General features: G+C 40.6%; 1 protein-coding gene across 1 annotated transcript in view; it reads left to right on the top strand.

Moving 5' to 3' along the window:
- Nucleotides 1-22,813, top strand: part of WDR11 (WD repeat domain 11) — a 75,985-nt gene that overhangs the window by 23,609 nt on the left and 29,563 nt on the right. The window contains exons 8-16 of the mRNA XM_018566644.1: nt 589-787; nt 3,399-3,499; nt 4,924-5,103; nt 7,894-7,978; nt 11,168-11,274; nt 14,112-14,187; nt 14,380-14,488; nt 15,998-16,122; nt 18,779-18,926. Coding sequence (XP_018422146.1) covers nt 589-787; nt 3,399-3,499; nt 4,924-5,103; nt 7,894-7,978; nt 11,168-11,274; nt 14,112-14,187; nt 14,380-14,488; nt 15,998-16,122; nt 18,779-18,926 — 1,130 coding nt within the window. The remainder of the gene's footprint in view (nt 1-588; nt 788-3,398; nt 3,500-4,923; nt 5,104-7,893; nt 7,979-11,167; nt 11,275-14,111; nt 14,188-14,379; nt 14,489-15,997; nt 16,123-18,778; nt 18,927-22,813) is intronic.

A 22,813-nucleotide genomic window follows, 5' to 3' on the forward strand; every position in this document is an offset into this window, starting at 1 on the left:
GAAAGTATGGATTTTTATAAAAAATGCCTTTGTTGGGCATGCACATGTGATTGAACCCACATCAGGATTAAGTTAATTCATGTGCATTGTGTCTTTGCATTGTGTAAGATATCCATCGCAATCAAACGCATTATCTCTTCGGTCAGGATTGTTGTGGTGTGAACGCTATACCATAGTCTGCCAACCCAAGACTACTAAGAAACTGTGAAAAGTTCTAGTAAACGCAAATGCTAGATCAGTTATAACTACCTATTTATATCAAATGAATACATTGGTCAGATGAAAAACAAGGTGGAGTTTAAGTTTTACTGCAAGATCTTTGGACATGCTGTTTTTCTTTCTAGGACATTATCATCATAAATTAAGACAATGGATGCATAAATATTTTGTGTGAACTACAATAAGCAAGATAACAAAGAGTGTGCAAGCTGCTGCTTTTGAGCTTTACAAATTAGTCCCTGTGGGTAATTTAAATAGAGGTATTTATCATTCTCACCATGGATCCAGAGTAAAACTGTTTCAAATGATGTGAGCTCTCCCATAGGAATTGCAATTCAAGTGAAGTAATTGTGCTATTTTTCTCCACAGAGGCTGATCCAGTGCCAGAAATGACTTACGACCTGAAATCCCAGTGTGACGCTATCCGAGTAACCAAGACCGTGCGTCCGTATACCATTGCATGCAGCCCAATAAACGAGAATACGGTTGCTCTGATCATTAGCGATGGACGGGTCATGATATGGGAGCTAAAGTCTAGTGTGCAAGGGAAAAAGATTCGGAATGCCAGGTTGTTCTTAATTTATATTATTTGACAGTCCAAAACAATGTTTTATCATTTTTGTTTTGTGAATCCTGAGAGTGTCCATACACCTTCCAGCGTGCTTTGCCTGTTGCCAAGCTATAAAAAAGTTATATCTATTCTAGCCATAAGTCCCGTATTAACTATTTTGTAGTTAAACTGTTGTGCCCTAACTGGCATTCTCTTTTGAAGCCGACTTATTAGATATGTTTAATTACTATAAACCTTGGCCATAGAAAGGCTACAGAAGAACTTCACTTGGATTGAATTTAAAATATACCAGTGTTATTGGTACCTGTTTCTGAGGTTTGACTGTTAAATAAGCATTATGTATCTCTCATCTTGGCCTCTTTCCCATGATAGTTAACATTCTCTTTTGGTGTATGAAGTTCATCTGCGCAGTGTTTATTCTGGTTTATTAAACTTCAGCTTGTAGGCATAATCAAGTCATTACGTGTCGTTTCACGGAATGCTGCCATTTCGATAAGACGCAGAAGGATTCCCTGCAGCAATCTTTGTTATTATCCTCCTGTATCTCCCTTACAATTACCATATGTTCTGCAGTGGGGTATGGGATGACGAAAAGATATTATTATCTCTGCTAATAATGTGCTTGAAAAAGCCTGACGTTGTGGGCAAATGGGATATTTTTCTCAGCTTGCTCCTTTTCTGTGACAGTTTATAGGTTGTCTGTACATCAGGGTTTGGGCCTGCAGCAGTCCAGGATCTATTAGTCCCAGCATGCACTGGCAGTAGTTGTAGCCTTTGATCAGCGGATGGCACATGCTTTAACTGAGCACTGTTCTCTAATTAATCAATTGAAAGGGAATTCACACAGGTAAAGTAAACCGAGTAAACTAGATTACTGCTGTCCTGCTGAAATGACAAATTCCAGGGCTCCATCTATTCCCTATACCAGTCGGTATTGGCACTCGCAAAATCAAGCAATACCAGAAGTCCTAGGAGCTCTGTCTCGAACTATGGAGGATATGGGTCCTCATGCCATGATATCATGTCTGGCAAAGAACTGGGGTATTTTTAAATGCTGCACTAAAAATATCTATATGGGCAAATTTGCTGGTACCCTTCTACCCCTCAGCCCCCCAATTCTCTCTGAAATAACTCTCAATGGGACTACTGGACCAGGTAGCTTGGCCACTCTTCTTGCTTTACCTTTCTCAGGGTTGAATGGTACCCTCTCCATGAACGATAGAAATCACCAGCACTCCGTAAATTAAATTTTTTTAAAAAGTAAATTTATTTGGACTAAATGTCACATCTCTGCCCTGATGAAGGGACCCTGCGTGGTCCCGAAAGGTTGGATTATGCGATATGTGACGTTTAGTCCAAATAAATTGACTAAACGTCAAATTTCGTTTACGGAGTGCTGGTGATTTCTATCGTTCATTGACTGTTGTACACTGTGCCATCCGTGATTGTCACTGCGAGCACCACTATTTTCACTTGGACCGGAAGCGCTGTAAGAAGTGCAGGGGGACCTACTGTTTTCTGGTACCCTCTCCAGACTACATGTTACTGCTATTTCCATAGATGTTCAATAGGATTTAGATGGGGGCTCACGGAAGGCCATTTCAGAAAAGTCCAATGTTTTGTTCTTAGCCATTCTTGGGTGCTTTTAGTTGAGCGTTTTGGGTCATTATTTTGTTGGAGGGCCCATGAGCTTTCTGACACTGGATAGTATGTTTTGCACCAGAATTCTTTGATAGGCTTGGGATTTCATGGTGTCGTGCACAAAGTCAAGGCACCCCATTCCAGATGCAGCAAAGCAGCCCCAAAATGTAATTGAACCTCCCCCATGTTTCACAGTAGGTATGGTGTTCTTTTCTTTTGAAAGGTGTTTGTTTTTTTCGTCTGTGAACATAGAACTGATTTTTAATTTTTTATTGAATTTGTCTGAAATATGAAGTAGGCACAGCTGACACCAGAGCTGTGTTGTCATATCAGATTGGAAAGTCGGAGGTCATTATATATTCAGTACAATTATTTATGTACTTGCAGCATGTTAAAATAGATAAAACATGGGGAGATGTACATGTGTTCCAGAGATGTACTAAATTTTTTTTTTATGCCTTGACATAAAGCTTTAAGTGTAAGTATAGTCTAAAACATTTTTTTCTGGATAGAGTAGGGAAGGGTTAAAACTGTCAGTGTGTTTTTTGCTGTCTGTCTTACTGGGTTAACTTCCCTTCACTTCCTGTCCCTTAGATGCAGCAGAAAGTGGCAGATAATCTCTCCAAAATAAGGGATTCTCCTCTCCCAAAGATTTACTCTCATCTTCTGTTCTGTGATAACTGTAACATTTCTTACCACTTTCTGTCTCAGGGACAATGGTCATCAAAACAAATATTATTATTATTATTATTATTATTATTATTATTATTATTATTATTAACAATACAATTCAAGACAAGATGGTAAGGAGGGCAAGTAGAGCATTAATCTCTCTAGCTGGCATATACACATCAATAACAACTTAACATGGATTCCATTTTATTCTCCCTATTTTATCCAAAACTATAAACATAGGTTTTGGCGGTAGATATACTTTTATATACCATTATTTTTGAAATATCCACAGTTCCAATGCTTGTGCTTTATATTCACCTTCATCATTCTGTGGGAGACCAGTGGGACCTCTACAAAAAAAATATCCTGATCTCTCTTTGGACAGTGTGATCGGTAAGCGAATCTGCCGTGCCGAATATAAGCCGAGGTACCTAATTTTACCACAAAAAACTGGGAAAAAGTATTGACCCGACTGGACGACGCTGACTCGAGTATAAGCCGAGGGGGGCACTTTTCAGCAAAAAAAATGGGCTGAAAAACTCGGCTTATACTCGAGTATATACAGTAGTCATTAGATATATCCTTATACAGGTGAAACTCGAATAATTAGAATATCGTGCAAAGTTCATTTATTTCACTAATGCAGCTTAAAAGGTGAAACTAATATATGAGATGGACTCATTACATGCAAAGCAAGATAGTTCAAGCCGTGATTTGTCATAATTGTGATGATTATGGCTTACAGCTCATGAAAACCCCAAGAACCCCAAATCCACAACCTCAAAAAAGTAGATTATTACATGCAATCAATAAAACAAGGATTGTACATAGAACAATATCGGACCTCTGAAAAGTACAAGCATGCAGATGTACTCAGTACTTGGTTTGGGCCCCTTTTGCAGCACTTACTTTTTTTTTACTCTAGAATTTTTGCCTGTACCCAAACTATTCTGTTGCTGTTCTCAGCCGTCATTAAAGATGTAAAACTGCAATTGCTGACCTCCTTCAAATGCTTTTTGCCTAGTAATCAAGCTGATCTAGTTGCTTTATTACGGCATCACTGACTTAGAGCAAGCGTGCAGATCAGGAAAGCAGAGTGAAATCAGAACTCTTTATCCTTCATACTTGATCTGGGTCACTGACTTGGCTTGACAGCCATGCAATTAGGGGGTGGGGTTTTTTTTTTTTTTTTTAAAGAGATGCAAACAGTAATTGCAGCTTCCATACATGCCCTGTACAAGGTTTCCTTGAAAGCAGAAAACTCAAAGAATGTTCATTTTTTGCAAACTCATCATAGTATTTTATCATCTTCAGGTGACCCAGGAAACTCACATTGCGCATGAGTAGTAATTAAAAGGACTCATCTGCAGGGGATGCAAGTAGAACCCCTGGGATTGATTTGGAGGGGTTTTTGGTGATGTTATGCTTTTAAGTAAACTTTGAACTGTAACCAGATTAAATTGAATTATGTACTGTGGGGTAGTCTACAGCAGCAAGGTTAATGGATGGTAGTTAAACATGTTGCATTGGGAAACACTTTGGGGGGAATTTATCAAACTGGAGCAGAACGAATCTGGAGCATTTGCCCATGGTAACCAATCAGCTTCTGTCTTCAATTTGTTGAAATGAAACAGAGAAGCTGATTGATTGCAGTGCACAGCTGCTCCAGATTTTGTCTGCTCCAGTTTTGATAAATTCCCCTCTTTGTGCTTCTCTTGTTGGGTTCTTTTCACTCAGTCTTGAATGAATCTTGAATGAAGTGGAGTATACATGGAGGGGTGTGTTTTAGGATATTAAACTGTCTGCTTACTTTGCAGCTGGTCAGAGCATGCTGTCTGGTGATTCTGCTCCATCTGGGAGTCTACTTCAAGAAGTTCACCTTAAGTTCTTGCTGACAGGGCTTCTGTCTGGACTTCCCCAGCCCCCGTTTGTGGTGAGAATGTGTCCTCCCCTCACTACCAAGAATATTACACAGTACAAGCCCCTTCTTGCTGTAGGTAAGTGCACTCATTACATAGAAGAAATTCTACTGGTCATTTCATTAACATTATTACATTACGTAAAAATAGGACATCAAGTGTATTAGTTTAGGCCAAGTATTTGGTGTGGGCCATGTAACCAATAAGCAGATCCTCCTTTCTTTTTTGGGAAGCTACTGCAGAGAGGATGGGATTTGGGGGTGGGAGCTTCTTTCATGCGGCAGTTTTTTCCTTATGCACACTATCAAGGTTTGACTCAACAATGTGTTGTAGCCCCTGGAGTTGCCACAGCATTTGCATTGCACCCACCTAACGAGATAACAAAAAATACTGAGCTTACAGAGTGGGTTTACATAAAGCATGCACATAATCTGATTAGGGAGCTCCATGTAAGGTGATCCAGGACAGAAAGGAACAACTGCTTCTTGATTGGTAAGCAAAGGAAGCGAGGCATGATAAGATTCATAAGCCCATCAACACTGAACTGAAGATGGAATGTGTGAGTTGGGATTGGAGAAAACCTGTAGGTGGCGAGTGAGACAGGACAAGTGTGTGTCAGTAAGAATTGAGGAGCAGCAAAATGCAGAGAGCTGCAAACTGCTGCCCCTATAAAGGACAGAAGAATCGATTATTGCTTTCCTTGCTACCTGCATTCTGTTCCCTGTGGTGTCCAGCATATATCTGTATTCTTTGATTTTTGTTCTTCTAATATGTAGAGAACTTGTAAACTTCTAGAACATGAACAACTATCTATATTACAAAAATGTCTGTAAATTAACAGCTATTACTGTTCATTATGTAATCTATTTTTTGGGTTGTGATACCCCAATTCTATTTATCCAGATCTAGCAAGAGTGCACTAGTGTCCCTAGGCCACTATTAATTTGTGCAAGACAACTTCAGTACTGTGTGGTTTGCTGTGGAAAGGCAGTAAGACGTTGCTGAAGCACACAGTTTAAGGTTATGCACTGCTGAGGAGCCAAAATACCAATGATTGTCAAATTCTTTAGTGTGTGGGGAGTCTGTAGGTGGACTGCCTCTCTCAGGGAGGGCTGATATAGCATGTGTGTAGTTGGACTTTTTTAACACCTGTAAGCAGTCCAAGCCAAAGGTTTCACATATTTTCATTCAAACATTAGTTGTTTTTTTTAACTTTTTGTTTTTTTTTGTGAGTTTTGCATGCACTGTATTTGTGCATGCAAAAGTATATGAAAACCATGAAATAAAAAATATCAAGATACAAGTTAGACATGTATATGTTACCATAAGCTGTGACGGGCCTAAACTCCCACATTCTTATGGATGGGACTTGGAGATGTCCTTTTGCTTGGTACGGACCTAGTTGGCCTGATTTTGCCCAAGTCCGCTCAAAACTGTGACTGCTTCTGGCCCAATCAGTGGCAGTTGGGGCATTCTCCGGCGTTTTGAGTGGGCTTTGGTGATCTCAGGCGACCTGGGTTTGCATCAAGCCCAGTTTTATCATTCATGTACAAGGCTGCACATCATTAATAAATTTGGCGCAAACCTATGAGACTGGCACTGGTTTACGAGACAAACTTTGGGACAGATATATGCACACTGATAAAGTACATAGATGTGTCGCATCTCTGTCCGAGCGTTGCATATGTATCCAACAAATTTCAGTTGGATCTTCATTTTCAAGAAATGTTGCACCAGAGGTATGTGTCGCATACTGCGACAGACATATACAGTATGAACATGGAACAGGCTAGTTAAACCAAAAAGTACTTGGTCTTACTTTGCATCACTTTTCTTATTACTGAACAGTCTGAGTTTATTTATTGAATTTGTTGCAAGCACAGCGACCAGAATGAGATATGGTGCAAATAAGAACTACTTGAATTTGGTGCAGGAGTCGGCAGAGGTCTGAAAAATGGCGCAGCATGTTTTTAGAATTTAACGCAGACACTTCTTAGGCTGCATTAGCACCTGAATTCAGGTGCTAAAGGCGATATTGGATTCCCTGTTGATGTGAAGGAAGAGTATATCCGAATCTCCTTTCATTCTCCAGCATTGCAGTGGAACCATAAAAAGGACATTCTGATTGCTACGAGAAAGAGGAACTGTTTTCCTTCCAGCGCATAAAGATTTGCTGTATTAACTGTTATGTGCTGCTTTATCTCCCATTTTTGTCTACATTAGGCTTCTCAGCAGCAGGTGAGAGATTTCTCACAGGATTACTGAGGAGGAATTCAGCTAGGTGTAAGAAAGAAAGATCTTCTCCAATGCAACATTTAATCTCAAACATTTCCATTTGAGATAAGCTCCTAAAATATAGTCATAGCTGAACTTTATTTGAACGTCCTCTCTGCCTTCACAGGTCCTTTAACACAGGCAATACCACCATATTCTGTAATATTTGGCAGAGTTTCCTGTCTACAGGGATCCCTTTTAAATGCCAAGATTCATAATTTTTGACTTGGCTGCGCTGTTTCTCCCTCGGAGACTAATATATGAGGACATTGGGCAGCAATTAATGAAGCCATTTAGTACACTAAGGCTCGGTTTTGGGCAGGTTTTACATTTTTATTCTAATTGGATGTTTATTTTGCCAGTAGACCAGACTTGCGAGTTTAAATATTAAGATAAATTAATGAGACAAAATGTCCAGTAGGTGGTAGATTACAGAACAGAAATTCACGGCTGTTGTTAATTGAGAAAAAGATGATCTACTGCAGGTAATGATGGGTTTTATAAATGGTATTATGTGGTGCAGGGTCAAAGCCTAGGAGATTTGCTTACCTCCCTTGGTTCTCGGCATTGATACAGAATATCTTTTATTTACAGGCACCAGCAATGGCTCTGTTTTTGTGTATAATCTGACCAGTGGGTTGCTGCACAAAGAGTTAAATATACATTCCTGCGAAGTCAGGTGAGTAATGAAGAGAGCGACAAAGTTTTCCTGTATCCACGAAAGTCACAATGGCTCTTGTAATGGCAGGGGGTACAAAAACAGGTTGCAGAAAATGAAATAGATATATTGATCAAAGTAATTTCTTCCCTGAGACTTTACAGGTGTTCTGAGGATATTGGAAATGCTATTGTAACACGCACACAGCCCATATGGAACATCTGTTACAGGAACATATTGTCTGTCCATTGCACCCATTACCCATAGCATTTTTCACACAGGCTTCTGTGCAAAGCATGAATGTCTCTAAGCCATACTTTGTGTTCCCACTGAGCTGCTTTGTTTCTTTTTTTCCTGTTCACATAGACAATGGCCAGGTCCTCCCTGTGACTGATGCTTAGATGAGAAGTGTTTTTTTGTGATAAAGACTGCTGACTTATTTTGGATGTCGCGAGGTCCAGGGCTCTCATCTTCTTGGCTTTACTGCTAGGTGAGTCAGTGACCAGGAATAAGTATGCAACGAGGAAAGTGTCAGGATTCCTGATCTGTATGCTTGTTCCAGGTCAGTAACTTGCCAAGTAGTAAAGCTAAGATGGCATCTTCATATTTCTGTCCTGACAAGCTTCTTTTAAAGGAAAAGTCCACTTTAATATAGCATATAAGGGGGTTATTCACAAATGGGTGAAGAGTTTGGAGAAGGCAGGAGAAGTGAACAATCTAGGACAACATAGCTGATTTAGAACAATTCTCCAACTCAGCTCACTTTCCAGTTCAGCTATGTTGTCCTAGATTGTTCACTTCTCCTGCCAGCTCCAAACTCTTCACCCTTTTGTGAATAACCCTGTATGATTGCTACACAAGCTATTTTGAAATGTAATGCTATTAAAAATGACCTTTCTGTACACCTTTTTTGGAGTATAGAATTCTCCCAGAAATTTAATTCCATGCTTGTGCGATTCCCAAACTGATTTTCTTAGACATCCACACTGAGATACAAGTACACTTTTAGGCTTCCCCTGCAATAGAAAGTTCATTTTTGGTGAGATTCTCACTAAAGGTTAACTACTTCTAAAGGGATGCAGACACTGCAGTTTTCCTCATTAGAACAATGAGAGTGCCCCAGATGGTTATAATGAACCAGACCCTTTCAGGAATTAGGCTGGAAAGGACATGGTGAAACAAACAGCAATTTCTTCACATCAAAAAAAGGTAGGAATCTGCAACAAGGTTTAACATCCTTGCAATGTACATTGTTTTCTTCAAAATGGAGGGTAGCTGGCCATACACTATGTGAATTTCAGCCGGGTCTTGATGAACTGGCCGAAATTCACACAGTGGGTGCTGCTGTTGGCACCCTTTTGAGTCTGCATCCCTCGATCAGCTGATCAAAGGTGCCAGTCAGAAAATCTTCTAATGAACACAGCGGGCAGCCAATGAGCTGTCTACTCTGATGGGGTACTCACAATGCAGGGAAGACAGCGGGAGATTCCTCAAACAACACTCGTAAGTGTTGATGGAAAAATCTGGAATATTTTCTTTGGTCAGCCCGAAGGAAATCTTACAGTGCATGGCCGGCTTATCACTTTAAACCTTAAATGATTAAATGCCTTCAGTGGTAGTAGCCATCAAATAATTTCTGTAAGCTCATTCAGCACAGTGTGAGACTGTATCCGTAGAGAATCTAGCAGAAGAGGGCCAGTTTATTAAAAAGTAGAGCTGAATCAAAAGCATTATTGTGTATTTCTGCTTTTCATCTACGTTTGCTTTCAGCACCACAGCATCCCTGCAAATAGTCCTCTGCCCCATTCCTGGCTTAGCAGCTGGAAATATATGGGAATCTCTGTGGCCGCTATCCTTGACACAGGCCCTCTGTCCAGCTTTTCCTGTGCCACTATGTGTAGCTGAACACCACATTTGACCTAGAAACCTCTTTTTCCTAGTTGCCAACTTAGCACTGTAGCGTAGTGAATGCTCAAAAGCATAAAATGTTTATCTTTAATAGATGCTATAACCTTCACTGATCAGTCAGATGGTTGCTGTGGTAATGCAAGTTACTCCATCTAAAGATGGGCTGCAGGGCATGCTTGACCCTTCTGGGGGAACCAGTGATATTACTGGAAAAATGGTGACTGCTAAGCACGGGCACTAGTCAGCTGTAAGAAGGAGCCAGTGTGCAGAATATTACATTTAAAACACACAGTAATCAAAATGCATAATTTCTTATATACCTTCAGGGCTCCATTGGCAAGATGGGACTGCCTTCGTTCCTTGAAGTTGTTGTTTACATCCAACTTTAAGTATCACCATGTCTTCTCCTGCATTCTTCATAATGTAAAATACATTAAAAATATAGCAGGGAGTGTGAGATTGCTTATATTGGCTTTGTCAGATGTGCCGACCTAGAATATAAGTGTAGGGATACACTGAAGCCCCTGAGAGTTAGGAGGAAACATTGCGGTTTCATTTTCCTGCATTTAGCAACATATAAAAAAGTTTTTACTGAAGCATCCTTATAACTGCAGTATGAGGAGATCTGACACCAATAGAAAATCATTGGTGTAACAAAGCCAACAATGTACCAATCAACACTCTCTAGTCTGCTAAACTATTTACTATTCTGGCTGAAATTGTGTTCCTGAACACTGTTGCTCTTTGCACTATCATAGTTAAAACAGAACCGGATTTTGAAAGTTAAGGCACTGCAAGGGTTAACTGCATTTTGTCTAGGGAGCGAAAATAAAGAAGAAATACTAAATCCCGCCTGACTGCTAGACCAGTCACTAGCAGCCAGGTCTAAGGACCTCCAGTAGTCTAAGGACCCATGACGTAATCATGTCTAATACATCCTCTTAGACGTAAAGACGATGAGAGACATACCACAGTCGGAGCTGAGGGAAGAGAGATGAGCGGTCACTGCCGAAGGACCGAGGGTCGGGTGAGTATTCCGTCTTTATTTTAGCTCGTAGACCAAAACGAGTAGTTAACCCTTGCAGTGTGGGGGTAGCCCCAGTGCCAGGGTCAACTTTTCTAAATCCTGGAGTTCTTCTTTAAATATACTGTCACGCAAGGAGTACAAACTTTGATTTACTTGAAAATGGCTTTTTGGTAATAATATTGTAGGTGAAGTGTCAATAAACGATGCAGTATTTTGAGTGGTCTTTACTTTACAACTACACAGTCATATATAGTGCTACCTTTCTGTCATTTCAGGGGCATTGAATGGACCAGCCTTACAAACTTCTTGTCTTTCGCCACCTCAACCCCAAACAATGTGGGCTTAGTGAGAAATGAGCTACAGTTGGTAGATCTGCTTACAGGTGAGCCTGGGAATGATGGAGAGTTCTCTGTGCTTGTTAGGGGGAACTCTGGAGCATGGATATATGGGTGTCACTGACTTTTCAAAGTCGCAGGCTTAAATACAATCTCTCTCATTCTTAAGTCACTGAAATGGAACAAAGCTTTCAGGATCGGAGTTCAGACTTTTCAGATTTCAGTCTACTGTGTCAAATGCGATTCTCGTTTAGCCTTTTTTTTTTTCTTGCTAAGTGCTGCAGCATGGGTTATCTTACCCTGTGATAGCAGCGCATTGTAGAGTTGGACTGTTGCACTCGCACACACTGCGGTGGCCAGGTTTTGAACCTTCAGATGCGCCCCACCTGAACACTGCTCCCAAGAAATACAGATAGGTTATTTAGGCTTTAAACCCATGGCAGTAAGCAATTAAAAATTAGCCCGTGTAGATAATTTTATATAGACTAGTATTTCTTCAACACAGGCTGTATTTTTTTTTTTTTTTATGTTATTCCAGAATTTGTTTAAATACAAAGGGGGTGATTGATCAAAATCTTGAGCAGATTTGCACTGCAGCCAATCAGCTTATATCTATCTGAGCAAACTAAAGAGAGATGCTGATTGGTTGCCATGGGCAACTGCTCCAGATTCTGTTTGCTCCAGTTTTGATAAATGCCCCCCCCCCATGTCTCATATACAATGAACAGCATGTATGCCAGCGATGTCACACACATAACATCATCTGCTTTTTTCAGAAGGTGGCTCTGGAAGGGTGACTTGGTTACTGATACAGACACTGGGCTTTCAGGGCCCTGTAACTGCACACCTAATCAAGTCTTGGCTTGTTCTCCACATTTGAAGTAATCTAGTTTCACACCGTGCTTGGCAGTAGACTCGGCTTTCACAATGTGAATTATTGAACAGAGGTGATATGAGACTGCTAGATTTATAATGCACAATTCTGAGAATGTAAAACTAGATTCCACTGTCCCCAGCTTTTTACATTTGAGTAACTGCTCCTGTATACCTCGGTTAAATGCTTATTAGCAGGGAATACAAGGGTTTCTTATTTTGCTGTATTGTGACATTTATTTCGCTCGTTACTGTTTAGTATTTGAATTTTGCTGCAGCTTCTTTTACATGTTTGTAATATAGCATGCATCAGCTTTAGGCTGCTATCAAATATTCTTGTATGTGAATTCCAGAACTGACAGATTGTTGTGTGTTTCTGGAGCCCTCCAGACTCTCATTGACAGTAGCTGCAGCACGACTTATTGCATAGTACACTCGGACTTTGCTTACAGTTCATTAGGCCAGGTCCTTTTAATGGCAGTACTGCAGCCCTCATCATCTTTAGTCACTCCATCTGTCAACACTCCCCATCTGCTGTGAATTGGCAGTTGGATGTGTCGCTCTCTACTTTACCAACACTAGGCAGAATTATTATTAAACACCTAAACCTGTAATGGTACATTATTCCACGATTCCTTAAGTCCATCTAAACTCTGCCTTTTATTTATTGCAAATGTTTACTAACCATGGTCAAGGTAAACTGCCCTGTTCATTTTGTGAATGCCTTTATCTACTCCAGGTAATAATTCAGGTAAATGTTTCTAAGTGGGTTGCAACTACAAAGTGAAGGGCTTGTGGATCATTTCTCATATGTGCAAGCTGCTGCTCATACTACATATCCCGACCAATGTGGGTGGATGTAACAATTCCGCAGAGCAAAAAGCTTTGTCACTTATTAAAGAAAATGGGACATTTAGAGGTATTTTATTAAAAAAAAAAAAAAGTTAGAGCAATTCATCCTGTGAAACTACATGTACTTTTATTCTGTGTGAATGAAGGTTAAAAACAAATATTAGTATATTTTCTTTCAAGGTTGAATACAATATCGGGAAAATATCTCATTATAGCCACTAGATGAAGCTGAGGAGCATAAGAAAAAAAGTATGTATTGTTCTCCTCGGCTCCATCTAGTGACCAGAATGCTGTATTTTTTTACTATTTGCTTCGATTTGGAAAGAAAATCGACTAATAATCTTCGTTTTTGCCCCCGCTCCCCAAGTTGTAAGGAGGATAGGTCTAGTAGATCCTATCAATGTTTGTAGAAACTGGTAAATATCTCCAGGTTGGAGTCTATACTTATCCTTAAAAATTTGGAATGCCTGTATCAGTAAAAAAAACATGTTTTGCCAACCAGTGTCTTGCAGCAAAGAAAAGCGAGTGGATTTACATTGCCCGGCAGAGACAAAGGGTTACCCAGAATAGGTATAAGAGGATTGTGAAGGGATACTACCTCATAGGATTTCAGGGTGTCCCCTAAAGGCGTAGAGTATTCGTGTAACCACACTACATTGCATTGGTGTCAGCCAGGGTGAATTTGTTATCAATATGGGACTGCTTAAGTACGCTGGCTCTGCATAATTCTTATAAATACAGTACACCCCTAAGTGTTCTGCTGGCCGGATCACCAGGTACAGACGCTGCAGGGGAGACTTTACAAAACAAACAGTACCATCCTAATGGCCTTTTAGGGCTAATGTTGTTGATGTGTCCTGCCATTTGAAAGTAAACCTCGTGGTCTCTGGAAGTGCTGCTTGGAACCATTTCTTCTGCTGTCTGTGATATTGTGGATTATTTGTGCAGATTGCTATCGGAGTGTTTGATGATAATACATACTGTGGGATCTTTGCCCTTCATAAAGGAAAACCTGGTGTATAGTTTCATGTGTTAACAAAGGACTATAAGAATAAATGTGATGTGGTATTTATGCTTAGTTAATGCAAAGTGCTTTGCAGGCTTCGTACAGTTTTCAGTACAATGGGTCTCTGGATTATGTCATTTTGCTTCCTTTTAGGCAGAAGTATGGCATTTAGAGGTGAGCGAGGCAATGATGAACAGCCCATGGAAATGATCAAAGTGTCTCATTTAAAGTAAGTTAAGTCTACCTGGATGCAGTAATGTCTTGCTCTTCTTGGCAGCATTAGAGGACAACAGATGTCTGGTTTACCTACTTGGCTAATGTTCTTTCATATTATTGCATTACTAATATTCCCACTTAAGCAGAGGAAGAGGAGAACTATACTTCTTTGTCATTATGTGACACCTGTCCATGTGTATTGCAGGCAATATCTTGTTCTGGTGTTTAAGGACAAGCCTATGGAATTATGGGATATCAGGACTTGTACACTTCTGCGTGAAATGTCAAAGATCTTCCCTACAGTAACCGCTTTGGTATGTCTGATGGACACATTCTAATACTTAAGATACTGAACTAGTTATGAGTATAACTGTGTTTTTTGTACTGCTTAAGCTTTCCCAGAAAGTGTCTACGACTCAGTCCAAACAGTTGTTCACATATGTTTTGGCCATTGTACCATTTTGTGTGATGCTTCAAAGAACCAGTAAAGACAACGTGGTGCATGCCGAAAGTTTGGCTGTGTGTAATCTGATGTTTTGTCTTCCTGATGTGCTTCTGTTCATTGACTACATCATTCCAAAAACCTGGAATCTAACTGCATCCATCCTCCTGTTGTTTTCTGTCTATCACGTGATGTCTAAGCAGACCACTGTGACATGTACGAGGTTATCACTACATTTTTATCAGTGTTCATACTTAAAGGGGGCCTATTATCAGATATATTTTTTCATGCTAATCACATGCATACTAAGGGTAACACATTTATTTATTACTTCTCACAGAGCTCAAAGTTCTCCCTCTGACAGGAAGTAAATACAGTGGTACCTCGGTTCACGAACGCTTCTGTTCGCAAAAAAATCGGTTTGCGGACAGGAAGTTCGGCAAAATTTTGCTTCTGCTCTGCTGCTGTGACGAACACAACCGCAGCCATCTTCCCTGCTCTGACACATGGTTGTGGCTTCCTCTAGTCGAGATCGTAGTCTGATTGATTCGGTTCGCGACCAGAATTGTGGAACGAATTAAGTTCGTGACCTGAGGTACCACTGTAATACTTTTAAACCTGCACCCAGTTACTCTACTGGAGCATGTAGAACAGAAATTCCCCACCCCGAATATCCCTCATATGCGTCTCCGGGGTCCTTCCCCCTGTTTATGTTGTCTGGGCAGTTTAAAGCTGATCGTTGCAATGGTTAAAGCCCAACTCCAGACATAAAACCTAGTGAAATGTCACTCTTCTATTTCTGTTTAGGGTGAGTGGAAGCATTTCCTCCATGATTCTGCTGCTGGTGATGTGTGACATGGTCCTAAAAGTACCTCTAAAGCAAACTCCCTGCTGAGGACTTCTTGAATTTGTTTCTACAGGGACATAGAGCGATGGGAAGTACAAAATGTTGTGGTTGTTACAGGAGCAGGAATAGAGAAGACCTGTTCTGGTGACAACTGTCTCTAAGAGGATTTTTCTTCATTTTGGAGAAAGTCCTCTCCACTTAATGGAAATCTTCACTATGGGACGCTGACCGAACCCGCCCCGCCTGCCGCCCTAGAAACAAGCGGTTTAATGCCTTTTTAGATGGACTTTTATATTGTCCATCATCATCAATCTAAACAACGAGTAACAACACCAGTTCTTTTCTGCAGTGGAATTTTCCATTATATGTAAAATGTCATGCCGTGTTCTGTTGCTGCATGACTGCACAGAGATTTTACTCTGGTCTCTGTGGCACTGTGGTAAAGGACATTGTGTTATACCAGTAACCCAGAATGTCTGGGCTGTTCAGACATTAGAAATGTAGTAACTCTGCCTCCTCCTTTCTGTCCCCCAGGAATGGTCCCCATCTCATAATCTGAAGAGCCTCCGCAAGAAGCAGGTGGCAGCTCGCGAGGCAATGGCACGTCAGACAGGGTCCTCAGACAGCGATCCAAACAGCGTCGAGTCTTCAGTCATCAGGTGAAACATCTGGCACTTCTTTAGAGGCATAGTAATAATTCATAACTCTCCCTTCATACTGTGCTGAACAGTTGTGAAATCAGGGAAACAAAACCAATCTCAAGTGCATGAAACTGAAAAATAAAAGCCTTCTCATCACTGTGATTTTATTATAAATACATAATGCAGGAAAGGGTTGTATACCAAGTTCAGAAATCATTTTTGAATTTACATTCTCCAAAAAAAAGGAGAGCATCTTTTTTTGATTACATAGCTCTCCGCACTTTTAAGTGTAACTACAGATAGCAACCAATCCCAGGCCAACGTTTAGCAGTGAAATTTATGTAATCAGACTGAGGACATATATTTTTTCACTGGTAGCTTCGGCAAAGCTTTGCTTTTGGCCTGGTTTACATACGGTCTGTTATTGTATACTACATTATGGCACCTCATTCAGTTTGAAGGTTAAAGCTAGGTTAAAACCACATCTGTCCCATTTTTTTGGGAACACAACATACTGTAGTGTAGGTGAATTGCTATCATGTGTTGGGGTGACAATAAAAATAAGTGGCACTACAGTGCAACAACTCGTGTAACATGCATTACTGCAATGTGATAGTGTCAACCTGGTTTGAAAGATGATGTGTTAGATGTTCATTGAAGAGCCCATGTCAATTCTGCTCCAACATCCCTATGTGAAGTGTGTAGAGATGTGCCCTGACCTAAAAATGTCACCTGATATGTAGGGCTGCAGCTAACGATTATTTTCATAATCGATTAGTTGGCCGATTATTAAGTTCGATTAATCGGTTAATCGGAACCCGAGTGTGAGTGTGTGGCTGCATGTGGAGCCCCGAACAGGCAAATCAATCGATAGCCGACGAATCGACGATCGAAAACATTGCCAACGTTTTCAATCGTCGATTTTAATCGACTAAATCGATTAACTGTTGCAGCTCTACTGATATGGCTGGAAATGGCCAGGAAAATTTGTAAGTCTGTGGGTCACTCTCAAGATTGCTCTTGGTGGGAGAATAGGTCATCTAGGCTAGATGATTATCATTCCACCGGGTTGAGGCTGGTGCAGAGGGTGTATGACCGGGACATAAGCATGCATTCTCAGTTGGTGCAGTCTGGCATATTTATGCTTCAGTCATTCTACAGAACTATTATATGGCTCTTGTAACTTCCATCTTAGGTCAATAACTAAATCAAGAGAGTACAGTTTTTATTTTATTTTTAGCAGCAAATGAATTTTACCGCAATGAAACCTTATTTCTAATTTGAAGTTATAGTGTATTTGAAATCGGTTAACTGATAAATCTGAGCTTTATTTGAATGATCAAGCTGAGAACTGTTTTGATAGTACTTTCTACGTTGCACTGCTCTTAGGCATAATTAAGTTGAAGTCTCTCACTTTACCTAGTCAGTAAGTATAATCTCTGCTTGTCTTGCCTGACAGAAGAAAAACCGTGATTATTTTACTACCGGGCAAGGGGAGATCTAAGTCATTGTTTATGAAAATGTAACTGTGTTATGATGTAATGTCACATAGTCATGTAGTTTATGTTTCTAGGTGCTATGAACTGATAAAACTCTGTTATGTTTAATATTGTTTATTAGGAATGCACCAATACCGTTTTTTCGGGATCGATCACTGATATTTTTTTCTGGTGTGTAACGACTCACTGCCCGACTTCCTGATTAGCCGAAAAGCTGGCTCCATGTGCCCTCATCGCCAAGTGACGAGGAAGCATGGAACCAGCTTTATGGTGAGGGGGGGGGGCGGGGGATGACTCCCCTTCCGGTTCCTGATTGGCCAGCTTCCTGACCAACAGGAAGCTTGGCGGTGAGTCATTACACACCGTCCGGCTTCCTGATTGGCCATGGAGCTGACTTTTCCGGTGTTTCCAGTATCAGATAAGTAATGGAGCAGTTGGGCGGGTACAAATACTCGCCCAAATACTCTGTATCGGCACTGATACTAGTATCGGTGCATCCCTATTGTTTGTGGAAATTAATACCCCCATTGTATGCCTATGTCAATGAAAAGTACTGCTAATATGATCAATGGTGTTTTAATGATCTGTGTCATTGCCCATCATTATTACTTTTATAACTGGAATATAATTTCTCAGCGGTAGATGTAGCACAGGGGCACGCATCCTTGGCATTCCAGCTGTTGTGGAACTACAAGCCCTATGAGGCATTGGAAGACTCTGACCACTACAGGCATAACTCGCAGAGGCATGATGAGTTTTGCCACAGCTGGAGTGCCAAGGTTGCTTACCCCTTATTGAAGACCTTTATAGCAAATTGTTAAAATCTGTGCCTGGCCATCCGTAGTTGCTGGCTGAAGGGAAATGATTGGTTGTAAAGTTATACTTTGCCTGTCTGCCTCATCAACTCAGCTATTTTATTCTGCTGAGTTGATGCTTTTCTCCGCCTCCAATTACTTTTCATGTTAGTGAAGGGAGACGGGTCCCTTTCTAATGCATGTATTAACCCGAAGAACTGATCATAAGAGTTGGTGGTTTGCTGCAATTTCAGTTCCTCACTTTATAGCCACTGGCTGTGTATTAATGGTGCACTAATGAGGCCATTAGAGAAGAAAGTGGTAAAGAGAATTGCTCAGTACCTGCTGCCAGCAGCTCACTGCATTTACCTGCTGCATTAGTCTGTTACAGGAGGCGGAATGCAAGTCGGAGCTGAGCCAGAATATCTCTGCGCGGGAGCACTTTGTGTTCACAGACACAGATGGGCAGGTTTATCACCTTACTGTGGAAGGAAACAGTGTGAAAGACAGCGCCAGGATCCCCCCGGATGTGAGTTCATCATATTGCTTTTGTACTGGGGCAGTTTTAGCCTCCGGCATGTGAGAGGATGATGTCATTTAGAAGCACAGAAAATTAAACCTACTGATTGCTGGCAAAGCTCATTGCATCTGCTGGCCTGTGGGAACCATTCTGATTGTACAGCTTAAGTCTGTAATACACATTCTGGTATTTTGCTGGAGACAACTGAGCAGTGTATAGTTTACTTCCTAGGCAATACTCCTAATACACAGTATTTTTATTTTAATGCCCGTAGACTCCCCAGTGCTATGTCAAAATCCACTGATTATTCACATTACTCTGAACAAGCTTGTATATTCTATTTCAGCACATGTTGCAGATGCCGAAACTAAGGCCATCCAGAGATATAATACCTTCCAGCATGGGGGCAACTGACACATAGGCAGCCATCCATATTTGCAAGGCCCTCATGTCCTCTTTATTAGTGTTCCGTTCAGGTTACCATGGTAGGCAAAATATGTAAACCCATTTACGCACTCCCAGTGACCCAGAGCAAGGCAGAATTCTCATTCAGTGACCAGATGCTCAATCCTAAACTGCTTCACTAGCTATCACAGAGCAGTCAGTTAAGGAAGGGAATGGGTTCGTTATTTTGGGTTCAGGTTAAAGATTTGTTTTTAGGTCTCGTTTAAATATTTTGTATGTGTTTTGCTGGTGTACATATAGTAAAGTACAATCCAGGCTGAGGTTTATGTTCTGTGTAGTTGCTAGTAAGCTGAAACGCATAGTGGCAGGATGGAGAGCGCTACGATCCTTAAAGGAAGCTGAGCTCTCCTCCCACACCTCCCAGCTCGGCCTCCTGTATCAGAATGGAGAACAGTGATTGGAGGAGCTCTTTAATGTCACAGGAGGCGGCGCTCTCTTCCTGCACCGTCCTGCTCGGCTTCCTGTGACAGCGAATTCAGGATGGAGAGTGCTGAGTAGAAACATTCAACGATCAGCTGATCGCTGAATGTTTGTTAATAGCTGAACATAGTGTTAGTTATGAATGGGAAGTGATCTACATCACTTCCTGTGCATTCATGATTGTGGACATAGTAACTTACACTATAGCCACAATTTATGAATGAACAGGAACACCCAGTATAGAGGCTTGCTTGTCATTTATAACAGGGGCTACAGAAAAAGAGATTGAGGACTCTGTGTCCTCAATCTATTTTTCTATTTTAAAAGGGAAATATCAGGGGTCTGTTTAGACTCCCTGATCTTTTCCTAGAGCCCCCAGCAGTAAAAATTTATTTTAAAAAGGCTGGGAAAGAAATGTAATTTTTGGTTTCAGGCCTGACAAACTTTTTAGTTTCAAAATTCCATTTTGGTGCATACCTAACCGTAGCAGTTAACAAAAATGTATCTTCTTTGTGTATCTCTCAGCTGTAGATCCTCAAATCATCTCTGAATTTGTCCTGAAACTGTCCTTCCTTCTGGAGGGAGGCTACTTTTGCTCCCCATGGCCCCTTTCTGTGTTGTAAAGTAGCCACCGCTCCAAGCTCACTCCCATGATAGTCTACAATTTCAGTATAAATGAGTAAACTAAACATGAGATTGTAGCAGTGACTACTTTACAACACAAACAGGGGCCATGGGGAACAAAAGTAGCCAAGAAAGAGGACAGTGTCAGCATGAATTCAGAGATGTTTTGAGGATCTACAGCCGAGTGATACACAAATAAGATACATTTCTGTTAATAGTTATGGTACCTGAATGCGTTTTTAACCCACCAACAGAACCCTTTCTCTTCCCAGAATGCCTCAGTTTTTTCTAGTGACCTAGGAGGACGGACATCTTTTCTTCAGCTCTGCTTTTATTGCCATTTTTTTTTTCATTCAATCAAGATTCCTACTAAACCACAACTTGAGCTGGTCTGTAGATGGCGGCAATCTTTACCTTGATTTCAGAGTGCCGTACCCGGACCCTGCTGAACCAGACGCTCAGGGCTAGCCTGCAACGTTACTGTACTAAGTAAATGTTAAGCTGCAGAGCTACCTCATTATGTAGAACGCTGATGCGCCTTTGAATTCTCCATTGGATTTACTGCAGAAGGGATTAATGCTGAGGCACTGAGCGCTGACATCCTCGACTTTGTGCTCTATTTCCCGCCATTCAGCGTTGAGGAAGCGCATCACTGCTACTGCTCCTGTCTGTAAGGGCCATGTGGCACTCCAGTCCTCGGTCCATTCCCACTGCCCACCTACAGTTATTTGTACGCCCTGCCAGGGATAATATATTTATACATTGTGCCAAGCTGGACCAATGTAAGTATGTATGTATATGTGTATATAAACATTTCCATTTACCATCTGTTGGTATCTGAAAAAATAACTGCCACATACGGAGTGCATTGTTTTCCATAAGTCAGGAGGTTCACACTTGCGAGGTGAGAAAGAGCAGCGAAGCACAGCTATTGTGTATTACTGCAAAGTAGGGGAAAGAGCCTGCATATGTAATGAGCAAATACTGTATATCTACACCGATGTAAATATATAATTGCTAAATATACATTGAAACTAGGTTTTTAAATATAATACATGTGAGAACAAGGGTTTTAAACATTAACACGCATTAAGATTATTTACATCAAACTGATGTCTTTTGCATGTTAGTATTACATGTTAAACATTGAAAAGACTACATTTCCTTGAAGCCCCACCTACACAATATTTACCATGTGTGAATTAAGAGCAAACAAACAAATGTCTGCTTTAACATGTACAAATATGTCTGATGTTAGAAACACAGTTGGTAGAGTTTCTAGTCCAGTTTTCTGTGCTAACCGGAGTGCGAGCTGGCTGTTTCCATGGGATGGATTGGAAGTACTTTACTAGTTATGGTGGTTTCGTTTTTTTCTTCATTAACCAGATTAGAAGAAGCTGAACCTGATGGACTTTAATTTAATTTAACTTTATATATTGCCCTGTGCTTCATTCTTATGTTTTTTTTTTTGTTTTTTTTATTCCATTTTTTTGGAACAAATTTAAAATGTTCTAGCTTCTAGCTAGTGATTACCATGTCATCAAGGGATGTACCTTAATGTTTCTGTCAGTAACTTATTCTTCACTGTCCTTGGCTACATGCAGCTCCTTGTCTGTAATATGCTGCTATTGCTACTTCTCTTCCCATAATGTAGCAATTGGTGAGATTACTTGCAACGGTAATGTCTTCTTTAGAGCATCCTGAATCATACATTGTTGAGCAGATATTGACACTTTTATGGCATGAATGTGCTGTAATCACGGCCATATATTGTGGTAACGTTATATCTTTAGGGTCAGCAGCACATTAGCCAAGTGTGAAGATTCAGTCTAATAGCGCTCATGGGAATGCAGCAGACTATAGCAAGACCTCAAAACTTCCCTAACTTCTCTGTCTGCATTAATATTGATAGTCATGATTTCAAACTTTTGCTGTTCATATTTAGGAGGCTTAGTATTGTGAAGCATAAACCATTACTGCTAACATAGCATCAGATGTATTTTGCATGTTTAAATTCATGCATGCTAAGTATGTGGAAGTGCAATGCTTTTACATATTTATTACCACAGTTCTCCCCCCGACAATGTCTTCGTCTTCCTTTTCCACTCAGAAGGACAGAACCATCTGTGTTCATGACATCAATGTCAGCATCTATTTGCTGGACTAAAAAACAGGTCCATAGATGACACATCCTATATGTAGATGTGACAAATATGTGCAAAGTTATGGTATTGCAGTGTAATCACTGGGGGAGAGAAGACTAAAAGTTTTCTTCTGCCTGCAGCAGACCCACACAACTGGAATTAGTATCTTGGGGACGTGGCATACCCATAAGTAACTTTACAAGTCTACATAAATAAATTACAGACATACATTTATAATATATA

This window comes from Nanorana parkeri, unplaced genomic scaffold, assembly GCF_000935625.1.
Source record: "Nanorana parkeri isolate BGI_ZX_2015 unplaced genomic scaffold, ASM93562v1 scaffold965, whole genome shotgun sequence".
Lineage (NCBI taxonomy): Eukaryota > Metazoa > Chordata > Amphibia > Anura > Dicroglossidae > Nanorana > Nanorana parkeri.